At 41.5% G+C, this 17,256-nt stretch overlaps 1 protein-coding gene across 1 annotated transcript in view; it reads left to right on the top strand.

Annotated features, from left to right (window-relative positions):
• The window catches only part of Dnah11 (dynein axonemal heavy chain 11), a 298,245-nt gene that overhangs the window by 32,141 nt on the left and 248,848 nt on the right, over window positions 1-17,256 (top strand). Inside the window, exons 9-14 of the mRNA XM_027416426.2 lie at window positions 2,242-2,358; window positions 7,240-7,377; window positions 7,774-7,898; window positions 8,549-8,744; window positions 12,307-12,411; window positions 12,579-12,971. Of these exons, the coding sequence (XP_027272227.1) occupies window positions 2,242-2,358; window positions 7,240-7,377; window positions 7,774-7,898; window positions 8,549-8,744; window positions 12,307-12,411; window positions 12,579-12,971 (1,074 nt within the window). The remainder of the gene's footprint in view (window positions 1-2,241; window positions 2,359-7,239; window positions 7,378-7,773; window positions 7,899-8,548; window positions 8,745-12,306; window positions 12,412-12,578; window positions 12,972-17,256) is intronic.

Raw genomic sequence — 17,256 nt, 5'->3', positions numbered from 1 at the left:
ATGATATTCCCCGGTGCCCCCCAGCCCGGCTGGAAGGGCAAAGAACTTCCGTCAGACCTAAAGCACAGGCACTCAGCAGTTATGGATTTCCTCAAGTCCTGAACACACAGCGTGACTGCCTGACCAGCAGCCCCACCAGGGATTCAATGGATACCTCAAAATCAACTGGTTCAGAACTAAGTTTTTCCCCAAGCCTCCAGACTGCTCTGCAGCTCTTCAGATGTCACAAATAATTGGCTTCTTAGGGCAAGTGCTTAGAGTCATCCATGGTTTTACTCATTTCCTCTGAGTTTGTCTGGGAAGGATATCTACAGCTCATTTTTCACCTGGATCACTGCTTTTCCTGAAAGCTGCTACTCTCTGGCCTGTTTTGGCTCCATGAATTTATTCTCGGTGTAGCAGCTTGAGAAACTTTCTCATGCTTAGTCAAATCATGGCTTTTCTCTAATTAAAACCTTCAGATAGCTTCCCAGGATGCTAATAAAGGGAATTTTGTACTTTCCAGACTATAGAAACATTTTTTAATGATTCCTGAGTCATACTAGCTCACCACTTACTATGTAATAAATACTTACTGGGAAACAGCTATGAGCCGGGAACTCCATGAAATATTAGTACTATCACTGTGAAAAATAAGTCCAGTTGTTAGCCTTATTGACTCAGAATCCAGGGGAGACTATTGGTAGGCAATTACTGTACAGCATGCTTAGTGCCAGGACATTAAAATAGAGCCTTGTTCCAGAGGTGAGAGTGCAGAGAGATCTGTAACACAAACGGGAAGGAAGCAAGAGAGAAGTTGATAAGGGCAATTAGAGCTGACGGGTGTGGCTACACCCTAGAGTGAGACTACTAAGGAAGCGTCTGAACACCTTAGAGCAGTCAGTGAGGTCCCAGCCACACAGGGCCTTAAGAGCCATGCTCCTAACTATCATGCTACTTTAGTAAATTCATATTATTAAGTGAGATGATAATTTACAGGAGTTTGACTCGGAGTGACACAGGTCACTTAGGCTACATCTTGGAGGAGGTTTAGAGGTGGTAACAGCAGCCTAGGTGAACAGCCAATGGTAGCTGGGAGGGACTTGCTGGAATAGATGGAGACAGACAGCAGGGGATAGTTAAGAGCAAAGATGGCTAGCAGGTATCAAAGAGTCGAAGGGGCTTCCCAAGTTTCTTTAGGGGTTTATAAAAAGAGCAACTTAGAGATAGAGACATGGATGAATTCAGATTTGTATAAGTGTGAATTCTCTGTGGCAGTGTCTTTTTTTTATAAAGTATGTGTTCGTGTGTGTGTGTGTGTGTGTGTGTGTGTGTGTGTGTCTAGGGTGGAGACTTTTGTTTCATCCACTTCTGGTGTTGCTCATTGTCTCTAAGGGTTAAGTGGTTAAGGATTCTAGACTGTGTACTCTGTTTCTATCCTGAGAGGAGGGGTGTGTGAGGCTTGTTAAAACTTGTTGGGAAGTTGTATTTACTTCCAAGTGAGTGATTCTTGAGTGGAGAGGCTGCTTGGCTAGTATTCAGGAGACTTAGCTCCGTCCTCTTGATGTTAGATGTAATACTGTGGTTTGTGACAGTGTCCAGAACTCCACCATGAGCCAATCTTTCCATTCCAAGTTAAACTTAATGTCGGTGACCTGCTCGGTGTTCTCAGGGTCCAAGAAGTGAGACTCATGGTACAGACCTGCTCAGTGTTCCCAGGGATTTGGGTGCCTTGGGGGTTGCCAGCTGCTTATTAATGAGAGCATGGAAACCATATCTGCACATTTCCCCTTCTTCTGCCACTCCTGACACTTTCTCACAGTGGAGTGGCTGTCAGTCCTTACCTGATAACACAGTGTTTTCACAAGCGGGTTTTCCGTTCCACAGATAAAACATTCTGTGGAACTTAACAGGCGACACTTGGTTCTAACAGAGATGCTCGGAGAAAGCCGTGCTCTTTATTTGTGATTGAGATAGATGAAAGAAGGCAGACAAGCTGATGCCCACATGCAAGTGTAGGGCCACAGTACTGAGAGGGCTGAGCCCCATGAAAACATGGGTAACATGCCACCACACAGGCAGTGTTCTATCAGGTGACCACTTGCACAGTCAGTCAGATGCAGCTTTTCTTGGTCTCTTCTGGAATCCGCTTACAAAATACAAAATAATTGAGAGACTGAGGGAAAGTAGGGTTTAACTTAAGTGGTTGCTGTTTTCCCTGTTGAAGTCTTCTCTGTAACATTTTTATTTTCCATGATGCAGGGGTTTGAAGGTGACTATTTCAAATTTAAGTCTAAAACCCTGGATTTTGACAGACAGCTTGGGACACTGCTCTGTGAAGGTCTCTGTAACTGCACTGGTTTGGAATCTGCATTTAAGGTCAGTTCTGCACTCCTAAGAAAATGAATTGTTTACACTGTTAGATGACAAGGTCAAATACATTCTCTTCTGATTCAGGTAAAGTATTATTAACCAGATCATCCACACCTTCCCTTTGCACTCAAGCCCACCAAATAATAAGGTTTAGAAAGCACCTAGAAAGCAGCAGTGTTTACTCTGGGAAGGTCATTTTTAGGACATTTAACTTTTGATATTTTCTGGCATTCACTGTATTTCAGCCCTCATTTCCTGTAGAGAGAATTAGATGTGGACAATGAAATATTGACTTGACAGTAAATCACATTGGAAAGTAAAAAGAAAAAAAATCTATAATTTCAGTAATTTGTTCCTTTAGATTGTTTGCCTATGCCAGGATCATCTGCCTACTTTATGACTGAGACTGAAACAAATAAGGGCTAATTTTCTCTGTATCATTGGATGTAAGGCACCATTGATTACCAGGCATTATTTATTTGTCAATAAGAAAAAAATGCTGCTATATTAATCATAATCCCATTGATTGACTAATGCATTCTGACACTAGAGTTATTGAAACATGGGAGTATGTTTCGTGAATGAACCTAATAGATTATACATGCATTAAGAATCATGTAGAGGGTTGGGGGATGTAGGTCAGTGGTACAGTGCTCACCCACTCTACCACTGAGTGGGTGGGTGGGAGGGAGGGAGAGAGATGGGGAGTGGAGTGTTTCTGGGAAAGAAATGCATTTTGATAGCTCTTGGAGATGGAAAACTTGTAATATGGAAATAGAAACAGCATGTTTTAAAATAAGTGAATTCCAAGTCGCGTGTGTGATACTAGGTGATATCCCAAAGGGGAATTGAACGTTTGCCACCCAAGCCAGCACAGTTGGGAACCACAGGTACAGCATAAAGTCATACAGCAGCAGATTTCAAAGAAGATATTATTGGGTTTTCAGATGGGTTGAGCAACACTGGTGAAGCTACTGTGTCTGTTTCCTCCTTAAGTTAACTACTGAGTGTTGTGACATCAAGGATTGAGAAAGGGGGAAAATGGCAATTTTTTTAAACAAAAACATTTCAGGTAAAACTGAGGTTCTCATTGGCCAAGATATATGATATGTTTCTGTGGTCTCCTTTTTTGGGTACAGTTAATTTATGTTTAATATGCTATTTCTTCCTTTGGCAAGATATGAATACATTTTGTTCTTAGACAAAACAACAGTATTCTGATCTACTTTGTAGCTTTTCCCATTTAGCAGAGAGTTATCCTTTTTTTTTCCTAATGCAATTGAATAGTAGTTCTTTCTAATGCCTGTGTATGACTTCTAATATTTCTGTTACTAGAAACCATTATCTTTTAAGCTTTTGTGGGTAACCAGAAGAAAGAGTGAGCTCTCCATCTAGAGAGATTCCCAACTCCGTTTCATTAGCAGTCTAGTTCAAATTGTTCTTCTTGCCCACTCACAACCCTTAACATGGGTTATTTAAGCACACTAGTTTATATTTTTCCTAAGCAGTTTCATCTTGTTGTCAAGTGGTTTAAAAAAAGCATTCCACATATTTGTAGCTTGACTACTAAAATAATAAGATAAAATCCTGCCTTAAGAAACCCAGGATATAATGGGCATTCTCTTCTAGCTTTTGTTAGGATTGGGTTGCCTTGTAGACAGTAGGTACTTACTAATAGCCCAGGGGTAGTTGGATTAACTGGAATTAGAAGTGACATACTCTAGGGAGGGGAAGAGCAGAAGAAAGATGTACAGGGTTAGTTATATACTCCAAGAAAACATGATCTCATCCATAGATGCAGGTTGAAGAACTCTGACCATCGGTTGTTCTAGAGGGGGAATATTTTTGTAGGTTATGGCTGAGAGATGAAAGCTTGATGTTTGCTCTTGGTAAAGATGTGGCCAGGAAGGAGGATGGGTCCTAGTATTCTGGTGTAAACCTGTAATGTTTAAGAACCTAGAATGCTGGCATCTGCTGAAGATGAAACACAACACTAATAAATGACTCTGAGATTTGTATTTAAGTAAATTGAAGCATGTTGGGAAAAGAGTTCAGAAAAGATTTTAAACAGCATGCTGGTTGAATGTAGTTCATTCAAAAATCTGAAGCCCAAAGTGCTCAAATACTTTGAGGTCCAGATAATGCCATAGGTGGCACATTCCATGTTGTTAAGTTTGTTTCATATACAATACTATTAAAAATGATATGAAATTACCCTCAGTCTAAGTGTAGATAGGATATATGAATTGTATGCTTAGGTATATACTCTAGCCCTTAGGGTATTTCATTGTGTGTTGGGGGGTGGGAATGGAGAGTATGAATATTCCAAATCCCCAAAAGCTAAGTCAAAGATCCTTCTAGTCCCAAGCATCGTTGATAGGTTCATCCTGCATATTCGTGTGTGTGTGTGTGTGTGTGTGTGTGTGTGTGTGTGTGTGTGTGTAACTATATATATTGTGTGTATAACTATATAATTATGTAACACACACATATATATACATATATATATATATGTATATATATTTCACAGGATTAAAAAGTCTTTGAACAGGACAAAGCCAGGAAAAATTAATATTGATACTACTTTGAGCAGTAGAGCAGAATTATGAAAAACTGTGTCACATTAAGAAGCTGAGAGGCAGAGGGGATTAAAGAGTTTTGAAATGGAATCTTTAGGGAAAGAAAATGTTGGGGGATTTAGCCTTCAGCTTGCAGGACCAGTGTGAAGGAAAACATCTGGGACTGTAAAACCACTGACGGTTCAGACTCAAAGTGTCAAGAGGCTGCTGCAGCTGTAGTTCTCATCCTAGAGGTGAACGCTTATGTATTGATGGCCATGAGCTGTTGGTATCGCACAGACTTCCCAGCAGGTCAAAAAGCACTACTCTGTAGCTCCCCAGCTTGTCTTTAGAATACTTCTGTCTCTTCTTTTGCAAACTCAGGGCTTAAGCACCAGCAGGAGAGTAAGCAAGATGAAATATAACCCAGAAACTTCTGGAGAATATAAGACCATGTGAAGAAAGAAATTCATTTCCAGTAAATGTTGGGGTTCCCTCTGTCAACCTAGGAGGGTAGTGCTCACTTGTGAGTTCACAGGAAGCCTCAGCTGACAACATAGTGGACTGGCCAAGAAAGTTAATAATTAATGTTTTGCTAGGTAGCTGATCAACTGGGTTTAAAATAATCTGGAAGTTTCTATTACTGTTACAACCGTTAATCAGAAAAGGCCAGAATGTGTTTGTCTTTGATGGCCCATGATGGCGCATTTATGTCTTAATTTATATAACTTTTTTCACTGTGTTATTTTCACTGAGTATAGCTTATAAGAATGTTTACAAAACTTCTCTATCAAAGCTATTTTTCAATGAAAGGTTTGAGGAACACCCATTGCTTCCTAAGAAAACAGAACAAAATTCTCTTCATTTTCATTTGCTTTACTTAGTTGTTTTGAAATATCTCTTGAGGAAAACACCAATATAAAATGCACACATTATGAAGTGCACACATTATGAAGCCCACATAGGTATAATCCAAGATCCTTTCGAGCATTTCAGTCTTGCATGTTATTGAACTCATCTATGTATACTCGCTCTATTTCTCATATTTATGTGCCCATGATCAGTGGAGCTTAGAAATTAGGCACACTAGGAGAGTAACAACATTGACTAACAAACAGAATCGTTGCAGCAATATCATATAAAATTACAGAACTGAACAAAAAACTTAGGAAATTGTCCCATTCTAGAATTTTTATATTTGATATTTTTAGACCACAGTTTAGCCACTAGTAACTGAAACAGTAGAAAACAAGATATTGGATGGGGGAGACTAAGAGGGAACCAGTGAGAGGGTAGAACTGAAGGAGGAAACCTGGTTTTTAATCTAGCTCTGCCAATAGCCTATACATTTTGGCAAGTGACTTCCCCCTGCAATTCAGTTCCTTGTGGGAGAGCATCTGACAGCAGTGTTTTTAAGGCCTCCAATTAACCATGCCTGGCACACAGTGCTGTGCAAACTCCCATTGCATACAAATATTGCATTCCTATGCATTTAGCTTGCCAAGAAAGCCACCTTTTGAGGACACACCAGAGAGTACGCTTATCTCATATTCACGGACACTGGTAAGGAGCTGGGGAGCCTGGGAGTCCTCAGTGAGCTGTAGAGAGTGTGGGCCTTCAGGAAGTTGATGCCATCACCAGATTGGTAACCATCATCTACTTGTCTCTGTCCCACTCTCTCTCCACATGCTTCCTCTGCTTGCTCATAGTTTCTAGCTGCTTGTAACTTACATTGCATGAATTGATCCAGCCATGTGCTCTTTCTGAGAGACAGCTGGATCAACTGAAGGCATTGGCTTGAGCCAGGACTTTTTGTGTCAAAGGAGGTGTTCACCTATGTACTCACAATGGTAACCATTGCTACCCCTGACCACTGTTAGGGGCAACTAGATCCTGGGAGTGGGCTAGGGGCCTGAGCAGAGCAGTTACTGCCATTGGTACATTTGGTGTAGTTATTGATGAGGAGAAACATAACACACACTTAAGTCTTCTACTTTTACACACTAAGCAAGTTGAAAACGTTCCCTGACACCCAGCAGGAGGGATTGCTAGCCGTGAGCCAGCACTGCTGGTAGACATTGGCTCACTTCTAATCTTCTCAATTTCCATGTTGGCAAAGAAATTTCATGTGGAATTTGGTTCATTGGTTATATAGAATTTTAGGAAAAGACAAAATGTATTTTATCTTCCGTGGCACCACGTGTATTTTAGCATACTAGGCTTTGCCTCTAGACAGGTAAGGAGTTAAGTTACAGAAGTTGCGAGCCGAATTCTTGTACTAAAAAAATCGAAGTTCTTAACCTTTCTTTAACTTTGATCTTTTTTATAGCTTTTGACCATATTTGGGAATTTTCTAGAGAAACCAGTTGTCATGGAAATTTTCAGCCCACATTACAGCACATTGCTGAATATGTTTAATACAGAATTGGATGTGTGTAAGCAACTGTATGATGACCACATGAAGCAGGTGAGCTGTGGCAAGATGGAGAAACTTCAACATTTATATGGAGCCATTTTTTATTGTGTGTAAGGATTAGATTTTATGATAAATTATCCTTGGGATTTGAAATTAGTGCATTATCTATAGACATTAAGTATTATTTAGTGTTAGGGATTGAACCTGAGACCTTCACCATGCTAGGAAAAAAACTCTACCACTGAGCTATGCTGCCAACTGAATGCTATTTAATGTTTTTCTTACAGAGATGGGGAACTTGGTTTGGGCACTAACCTCTTCATTAGTGAAGTTATTAAACACCCATGTTTAATGCCACTGTGAATGTAAAACAAATAATTGCTTATGAGGTTGGAAAGCACCCTGATTGTCCCTTATCTTCCTCTTTGTGAAAATGTCAACATACAGGTTGAACATGGGCATGAAATTCTCAACAAGAATATGCCATTCACCTCTGGAAATATTAAATGGGCCAGAATGCTCCTTGAACGCCTTCAAATATTTTGGTCAAACTTTACATCTCTCCATTATCTGTGAGTAATTAGCCTTACTTCATGGTTAATTATGCTGGTGTTATGGGAAGTTTTGCATTGAGAAGGGTGTGATGGGTGCCCAGTTAGTCCTCAAACTCATTAGGTAGCTGAGGATGACCTTGAGGTCCTGATCAGCAGCCTTAACCTCCCCGGTGATAGGATTATAAGCAAATGGTACAGCACTGGCTGGTGGCTGTTCATATTAGCACCTGAGGATATGCTGACCTCCTTTTTGGTTGGGTTTGATCTAGTGAGAGGGCTTTATCATAATTTTGGTACTTTTATGCAGCTCATAGCTTCATATTGTTCATATTGTTTTCTGGTTCTTTTATCTTTTAGTGTCTCCTTTTCATTCACTGTCTGGAAAGTTTGATTATTTTACTTCCTCTTCTCTGTCACACAGCGCTCTGCACCCCTTTTTAACCTCCTTCTAGAAACTGGTAACTTGCTGACATTTCATGACACCTTTGGGGTTCCATTTATCCATTTGTAATGACCTTTGTCTTTAAGCAGATATGATTTTAAAACAATGTAAGGCTTTCAGATGCTTCTCTCTCTGGTCTTTACAATACGGGATCCCATTCTCTACTGTAAAATAAACTGTGCTCTGTTGGCATATGTAGAAAACTAGATGCACCTTGTTGCTGCAGATTTCCAGACAGTCCTGATGAGACTGCAGTCTGTCAGAAGTACACTGAAATGACCAGTTTGCTGGATCAGTTTGAAAGTCATGTCTATAGCGAATGGAGAAGAACTGTGGATGAAACTTGTGAATTTAATTTGAACCAGCCTCTGGTTAAATTCAGTGCCATCAACGGCCTTCTTAGTGTCAACTTTGACCCAAAGGTAGGACTTTGCCTTTCTAATGCATTATAGATGTTACTCATCTGTCCCTGAAGCCTCTCTGAAGATGGAAGAGTTCACTTCGGTCATTTCGACCATTTTGGGAAAGTAACGGTACTGTGAGGAGTATAGATTTTAAACTTGGGAAAGTTTTCCTTGCAGATTTGTTTCCATGTGTATATGAGTGTGTGTGTGTGTGTGTGTGTGTGTGTGTGTGTGTGTGTGTGTGTGTGTGTACTTGTACATGCGTTTGATTGAACTTGGGACCTGAGAGGTTTTAGGCAAACACTCTACCAGTGAGCTTATTTATTTATACCTCTGTTGGCAGAACTTTTTGCTCCACAAGCCACTCCCAGGTAACCACACAGAATTAATATTAATTGTAAATGCTTGGCCGATAGTTCAGGCTTGTTACTAACTAACTCTTACATTTACATTAATCCATCTTTTCTTATCTACCCTCTGTCACATGGCTCAGGGTGTGTTACCCCATTTTCTATATGCCCTACTTCCTTTGGTGTCTTCTGACTCCCTCCTTCTTCCCAGAATCCCCCCACTCTGACTCTCCTGCCCAATCGCTTCCTGCCCTGTCAGTTCTTTAGTAACCAATGAGAGTAATACATATTCACAGTGCACAGAAGGATTATTCTACAACATACCTTACTTATTTATCACCAAGTTCCTTACTGATTTATTATTTTTGGGATAGGGCTCTCACTGTTGCCCAGGCTGGCTTTGAATTCACCTTGTAGCCCAGGAAAAATGTTGAACTAGCAATCCTTCTGTCTCTGCCTCCTAAGTAACTGGGGTTGCAGCCTGTAGGTGGGGTTTTCCCATCTGGGTAACCCCTCCCAAATTACAACACAGATACTTACATTAATAGCAAATGCTCAACCAATAGCTCAGTCTTATTACTAACTGACTCTTACATTTTAAGTTAGTCCATATTCCCTATTTATGCTCTGTCACATGGCAATACCTTTATTTGCATGGCACATTCATCTCCTGCTCCCTCTGTGTCTGGATGGCCACCTCCTACCTCTTCCCTTCTCCTTTCAGCATTCTCAATTTAGCTTTCCCACCTAACTTTATTCTGTTTGGCTCAGTCAGCTTCTTTATTAAACCAATTACAGTGACAAGTCCTCACAGTGTACAAAAGGATTATTCCACAGAAACAGTCACTTCCTTTGCTCCTTATTAATTAATTAACACCTTGTAATGACTACTTTACCACCCCATAGCCACCTGATGGTGAGCTGCTAAGGACTGGGGGGTCCACTTCATCTTTTCTGTGTTCCATGTTCCAGCTTCCTGTCTGGTAACTAAGAACCTTAGTAACCTTAACTCAGTTGACTGGCACCTATAGTCTACCAGATGGCTTCTGGTACATCTGTTTTCATAGCAAGTACCAGGTTGCATTAGTTAATTAAAATATGAAAACCATAGATTAAAAGGAGCAAAGGTCTGTCATGATTTTGGTTGATAAAAGACGTTTCTGCTTGTCATCATTTCTTTCAAAGGGAAGATAAGCTTGTTGATGCAAGCTTATGATGTAAGTTTCTGTGACAAGAAAAAAGAAAGAATTTGATGAATTTTAGGTAATGAAGAATACTCAGGATTACAGAAGTGATTGGGCAGAGCCCCATCTGGCAGTCCCAATGCCTGTCTAAGACTTGGGAAGTCTGCTTACCAAATTAGAGGGTCACACTGAACACCCTAACTCTGGTCTATTTCTCTAAAATAAACACAAATGCCATCACCTTATTTTGCTAATGGAAATTTGGTTCACCAACATAAATGTTTTATCAAGAAAACTAACAGAGTCAGGTGGTGGTGGCGCACACCTTTAATCCCAGCACTTGGGAAGCAGAGGCAGGAGGATCTCCATGAGTTCAAGGTCAGCCTGGTCTACAAAGCTACACAGAGAAACTCTGTCTCTAAAAAAAGAAAGGAAGGAAGGAAGGAAGGAGGGAAGGAAGGAAGAAAGAAAGAAAGAAAGAAAGAAAGAAAGAAAGAAAGAAAGAGGAAAAGGAAAGAAAAGGAGAGAAAAGAAAACTAACAGTACTGACTTCTGATTTCATGACTGGGAAAACTGATATTTGGCTGCTCAACAAGCCCTCTATGGAGATTTGAAGAAGAGGTTAGCAAGGGTGCCATTCCAGACAGCTTGGCTTTTCAAATAAAGAGAATAAAAATAAGAAATAGAGGAGAAAATAACCTGGTCTCTCCCCACCCCACACCTCCTGTATGGTGTTTCAATTACTTATTCAGCTGTCACAGATGGGTAGGAGAGATGTCACTTGGATGTACCACACGCATTATATGTTTTGAGTTTAATGTTTTCTTTTCTTTCTAGAAATGACAATTATTTCAAAACAGATGTCTTAGTTAGGTTTCTATTGCTGTGAAGAGACACCATGACCATGCCAACTCTCATAAAAGGAAACATTTAATTGAGGTGGTGGCTTACAATTCAGAGCTTCAGTCCGTTATCATCATGGCGGGAGCCATGTCAGTGTGCATGTAGACATGGTGCTGGTTGCAACTTGATCAGAAGGCAACGGGAAAGTGGACTGTGAGACTGAGCAGTATCTTGAGCATAGGAGACCTCAAAGCCTGCCCCCACAGTGCCACGCTTCCTCCAACAAGGCCTTATCTACTCCAACAAAGCCACACCTCCTAATAGTGCCACTCCTTTTGAGCTTATGGGGGCCAATTATATTCAAACTACCATAATAGATAAGTAGTAAAATTTTAATATACACATCAAAACAAATATAAAAGGAGCAATTGTTTGAAATGTTTTAGGGATAATTAAGAGCTACCATCTACAGCCTTGTTTTCCCTTTTAGAACAACTGTAAGTATTGCAAGCAGCCACCACACACCCAAAACCAACAACTCTCATTCTATGGACTCTGTGGATTCTGTAATGCTCAGATTTTAAAATTAAATTAAATTAGATAAAAATTTTAAAAATTAAAATGATAAAATTAATTAACTAAAAAAATGGCATATGTTGTAAACTATAGAGTTCATATACCATCCTGGATGAAGACATGCATGACTTAGGATGCAACAAAGTATATGAAGCAAAAGTCTGTTTACTTTGAACCAGAAATACAGTAATTGCAAGATGACATTTTAAGTATTTCATGTTTAAACTCTTCTTAACACTGAAATGTACTCTTGTGTTTAGAGCTATATTTGTTTATATTTATTTGAAGGAGTGGGAGAGACAAAGCAAGAACACAGATTATGTGGGGGAGTCAGAGGACAACATTGCAGGAGTAGTTTTCCTTCTTGCTTCTGAGATCATTTCTCTTGTTTCTATTGCTGCACCCACTATGGGAGCTTCCAGCAGGTCCTTCTGTCTCCACCCCTCACACCACTGCAGGGGAACTTGGATTGGGGTTGCACATGTGAGCACATCTGAGTTTTTTTTCCCCATGGGATCCAGGGACTGTGTTGAGGTTGTCAATACTGCACTTCTACTCACTAGCTGTCTTGTTGGCCCAGAAATATATTCTTAAAGTATGCGATAATTCTTAATATTCTTGGAATAGCTTGTGGCGGTGTTGAGAGACGTCAAATACCTTTTGATGCTGAAGAAATCTGACATACCAGAATCAGCTTTAGGCATTTTCCAGAAAAGGAACACTATTTTAAAGGTTTGTAGCTTTTGATACTTGGTAATTTGGGGATGAAAATACTTTGAATTTTATTTCTTGGTTTGGAAACCTGTAGCATTTGGTGCCTCTCGGATGCAGAAAAGTGCTAACAAATCTGGCTCTTTTTTGTTTTGTGTTTTCTTGCTTGGTTGATTCATCTTGGTCAGCACATTGGGAATCTTGAGCTCCTAGTCCAAGGCTACAATAAACTGAAACAGAACCTTCTAGAAGTCGAATACCCTCTCATTGAGGGTGAGCTCAGAGCTATTGATGAGCAGCTCAAGGTGGCTGCAACATTGCTGACATGGCAGGATGACTTCTGGGTGTACATGGAGAGGGTGCAAGTGGCCACGGCTGAGCTGGAGCACAGAGTGGCACAGACTCAGAGCAACATGGGAACAATCCAGCAAACCATGCAGGCCTGGGCAGAGTGGCCACTGCTGCCCCGGAGGGAGCCCAGAAGAGAGGCTGCCTTCACCTTGGAAGACAAGGGGGACCTGTTTGCTAAGAAGTACAAGCTCATCCAAGAAGACGGCTACAAGATACACAACTTGGTAGAGGTAATTGTTCCAACATTTCAACACATATAAAGCTTTTTATTTAGTAAAGAGCAAAACAAGAAATGCTAAACCTAATGTTGTAAATCAAAACAGAAGGAGTTAATAGGTGGTCCTGCTGTAATTTAAGGTGGGAGAATCTGTGTTATTTGCCCATGATTTGTGTAGCCCTCACTCCTTTGGGACAGATATGAATATGAGATACAATGACCAAACTAAAGGTGGAAGTTGATCACTCTTTGACCCAGTAGATGCCTTTGGCTGCTATTAAATCCTACCATTTGGTTGGCTAGTGTCAGCCACCTTGTTTTCATGATCTCCTAAGGATGACAGCAATAATTACTCTGCTTCTTAAAAACGTATTTGGGTTTCATGGAACTGGAGAGATGGCTCAGTGGTTAAGATCACTTCCTGCTCTTGGGGGTGGATAGTAGTGAGCTCCCAGAGGCTTGCTAGTGTGGCACAGCACAAGTTTAGCTGTACTTGGATACTCTATGTCAAGGCTACAGAGGGGCTTATTTCTGATATTGCCTGATGTTCATGTGTTGATTGGAATGAACCCATAGAGAGGAAAGACTTGTTGGAGGAATTCATTTTGGGGTGGGGACTGATGAATACATGTCCATGCTGGCTCCAGACAGAAGAATAGAGCCTTCCATAGTGAGATGAAGAACACTGACAAAGGATTGACATGTGGTACCTGTAACTAGCCAAACATGGGGAAGTTAACTTTTCGTGTTCTTAGTTCTTAAGACGAAAGACTGGGAATGGACTGGAAATGGCTCAGTGTGAAAAGATGCTTATTGCCAAACCTGAGAACCTATGTTCAGTTCTTGGGATCCACACAGTGGAAGGAGAGAATTAACTCCATAGGCATGGCACATCACACACACACACACACACACACACACACACACACACACACACACACACACACACACACACAGGGAGTCAGTCAGTCAGTCAGTCAGTCAATCAATCAATCAAAGGACTGGGAAAGCAAATGCTATTCATTTCTCCTGAGAATCACGTTATATGAAACCTCTTGAGGTATGTGTGATCTTTCAGCCATAAACACTGTCCTGTGAGTAAGGCACACAGCACTCTTCTGGTTTCCCTACACTGTGGTATTGGGCAGAGAAAGGACACATGATAGAGCCTGGAAACCAGGGTGTTCAGTATGTGTCTTCCAGAAACTGGACTTGAATTTTCCCTTGTATAGAATGAAGGTCCCCATTTCAGGAAAGAGAGGGGATTATGATTTTCCTTCTTAAATTGGATATAATCCATTATTCAACTTAGAAATATTCACGGTGAGCCTCTTATGTTCTCTTACCATTGTATGCTTTGGTTTACTTATATGTACCTGTGGGTAGAGTGCATGCTCATGCATGCTTGACCCTGTGTGGGAGTACATGTGAATTCATGTTTTCGTGTGAGTGGGTGTGCATGCATGTAGAGACCCTGATGCAGATGTCACAAGTCATTCTTGATTGCTTACCACAATATTCTTTGGGGGCTGGATCTCTCGTTTGAACCCAGAGCTGACTGGTACAGTCAGATTGATCTAGGGCTCTCATTTCCACCTATAGAGCTCTAGAATTCCAGGCAGACTGCCACCCACCATGCATTCATGTGGGTGCTGGGGATTGAGCTTCAGTCTTCATGCCTGTGCAAGTGCTTTGTCCACTGAGCCCTCTTCTGCATTATAAGTTTGAGATCTGTTAGTGAGTAGACCAAAGATCCTTGCTGTCATTTTACGGTCTGGTGACAGGGAGAGAATAAGTCTGGTGTGTTAGAATTGGAAAGTCCTGCAGAAAAGGTTGTCATTCGATTGGGATTATGGGAGAGAGGGTTTGGAGAGAGGGAACAGTTTAAATGGTGTGGTTAGAGTAGGTCTAAGGGGAAAGTGAGATGTGAGCAAAGGCTTGAAAGAAGCTATAGACTCAGGCAAAGCAGGCAGTGGCATGCAGTGTCTTAGGCAGAGGAAGCTACTGGCCAGCTGGAGTACCCGGTGTGCTCAGGGAAGTGAGAAAGTAGGTAAAGAGAGGTGAGACACTGAGCTTCATGGAAGGGAATAGGAAGATAGGGAGATGTACTGGCTTTTGCACACATTGGCTTTTGTTCCAATTTAATTTAATTTCCAGGTTATGTTCTTCCTTTACATGCCAAATGCCTCGAAGGTTCTTTCCTGCTCTGTGAAGCCCTAGGCAGAGCCTGAGGGCAGATATGGCCCTACCTTGCCATGCCACTGTTCTTTCCTGAAGAGAGTAACGGCACCCTGGCCAGCAGTCCCCAGACCCAAGCTGTTGGAAAGCCTCCTCCCACATCCCGGTTTAGTGCCTTTGCTCTTGAATTTGCATTTCCAGTAGATAGCCTTCTCTTGATTCCCACACTAGTAAACCCAGTTGTCCAACTCAGCCTCAAGCTATCTAAATCAGAAACCCCGGCCTTCCTGTATAGGTCTCCTCCTTTTACAATGCTGGCTGTGGATCTTGACAGAACTCGTAGCCTTCAACATCCACCCCCTTCATCCTCCACCCAAGCCTCCGACAACATGTGTCAGCTCTACTTAATTCAAAACACATTTGGAATCCAACATTTCTAGTCAGGAACCATCATTTGTGACCTCTTAGTTGGTCTGTATGTGGATCTCTCCCCAGCTCAGATTCTAACATCCAAGGTGATACAAACAGGAAGTAGGGCCTTTGGGAGGGGGTGAGGCCATGAGGACAGAGCCTTTACAGATGAACTTAAAACACTGTTGAAAGAGACCTTATGTCTCTTTTTACCATGTGAAGATAGCAGTTTCCAATCCAGAAGAGGCCACACAACTTGATCATTTTCTAGAGGCAGTATCAACACAATAGCCAGATGCCTTAAAAAGCCCATCATGTCATATCTATTCCTTTCCAAATGAGATTGAGTGGATCCTCTGAGGCTGATATAGCAAAGTTCCACAAGTGGGGGATTTTAGGTGACAGAGGTATATTCCCTTGTGGTCTTGGGGTCTAGGCTAGAAGTTTGTGATCAGGCTGTAGGCAGGGCTATGTTTGCTCCTAGAGCAGAAAAGAACTTTTCAAGCGTTTGGCATGTAAAGGAAGACCACTTCTGGATGGTACAGTATTCTTTATATCTTAAGCTACCATTGGGTGTGGCTCTCTTTGGTGCCGTCAAATCTTCCATGACTTTGTGGCGGTGGGCTTAACAGCTGTTTGTATAGTTCGTGTAGCAGGGTCTGTCTCACAGAGGACAGGAGGCGGATCACAATCTGTCTTTTTGTTTTTTGGGGTTTTTTTTGTGTGTTTTGATTACAATTTCTTGATAATTAAAAAAAAAATCCTTAAACTCCAATATCCAGTGTTAGATAGTCATATAAATCCTGATTAAAATGCATTGAGCAGCAAAAGACCTGACTAGAAACTATTATGGAAAAAGTCTCCTCCTTTCCTTTTCAGAGAATATAATCAGAATTTTTCTTCTAACAATGCCCTTTGTTTTTCAAGTCAGAACTGAGTAGCTCCAAAACTCCCATTCTGTGTAAGAAAAGGAAAAAAGCTTCCAACATGAGGCAGCTGTAAAGGAAACACATGCACAGTGGTTGATTGGTTGAGTATGTCCAGCCTATCAGTGACATTTTCCTCTTTGATTTATGGAACCTTTGTGAACAGCCGGGGAGGATACAGCTTGGAGAAAGGTGTAGGGACATGGCAATGAAGAAAATGCCACCTGCCTCTTGCCTCTGCATCCTTTCCTTGTGGGATGTCACTGATTCCTGTGAAAAGAGTTTCAGAAGGGAGGAGGAGGAGGGGGGGGAAGCTCTGTGTGGATAGTTCTAGAAGGAACCTGAGCTCTGCTCACCCCCAAGTGTGTAAAAGTCCATTTCTTCTGAGTGCCTCAGCCATGAGTGAAGTGAAGTGGTTCTGGTATGACTGGTATCAGAAAAGCCCTTCCCTGGGGACATGAGAAGTAGCTGTTTTCCAGTCCTGTGCAGCCACTGGCTTCCACCAGGTGAATGTGTCAAGGGGTTTTGTTTTTCATAGCCATAGGATTTCCCCCTCTTTGCTTTCCAGTGACCGAAAAAGAAAAGGTTGCCATGTTCAGGGTCTCAGGATGTGCACGGCATTCATGCAGGTCACATGACTGCACGTGGATGTTCCAGATACCTGGCAGGAGATACAACACCCCCAAGAGACCTAACCCTTAAGTTTGGGGGCAGCAAATCCATAGGATTCCCATCCCTGACTCCAAGTGTCCCAGAATACTGTTTTCAGGGGACATTGAGAAA

The sequence above is a fragment of the Cricetulus griseus genome, chromosome 5, assembly GCF_003668045.3.
Source record: "Cricetulus griseus strain 17A/GY chromosome 5, alternate assembly CriGri-PICRH-1.0, whole genome shotgun sequence".
NCBI lineage: Eukaryota > Metazoa > Chordata > Mammalia > Rodentia > Cricetidae > Cricetulus > Cricetulus griseus.
Note: the sequence above shows the minus strand (reverse complement) of the source record. Positions and strands in the feature narration are given on the sequence as shown.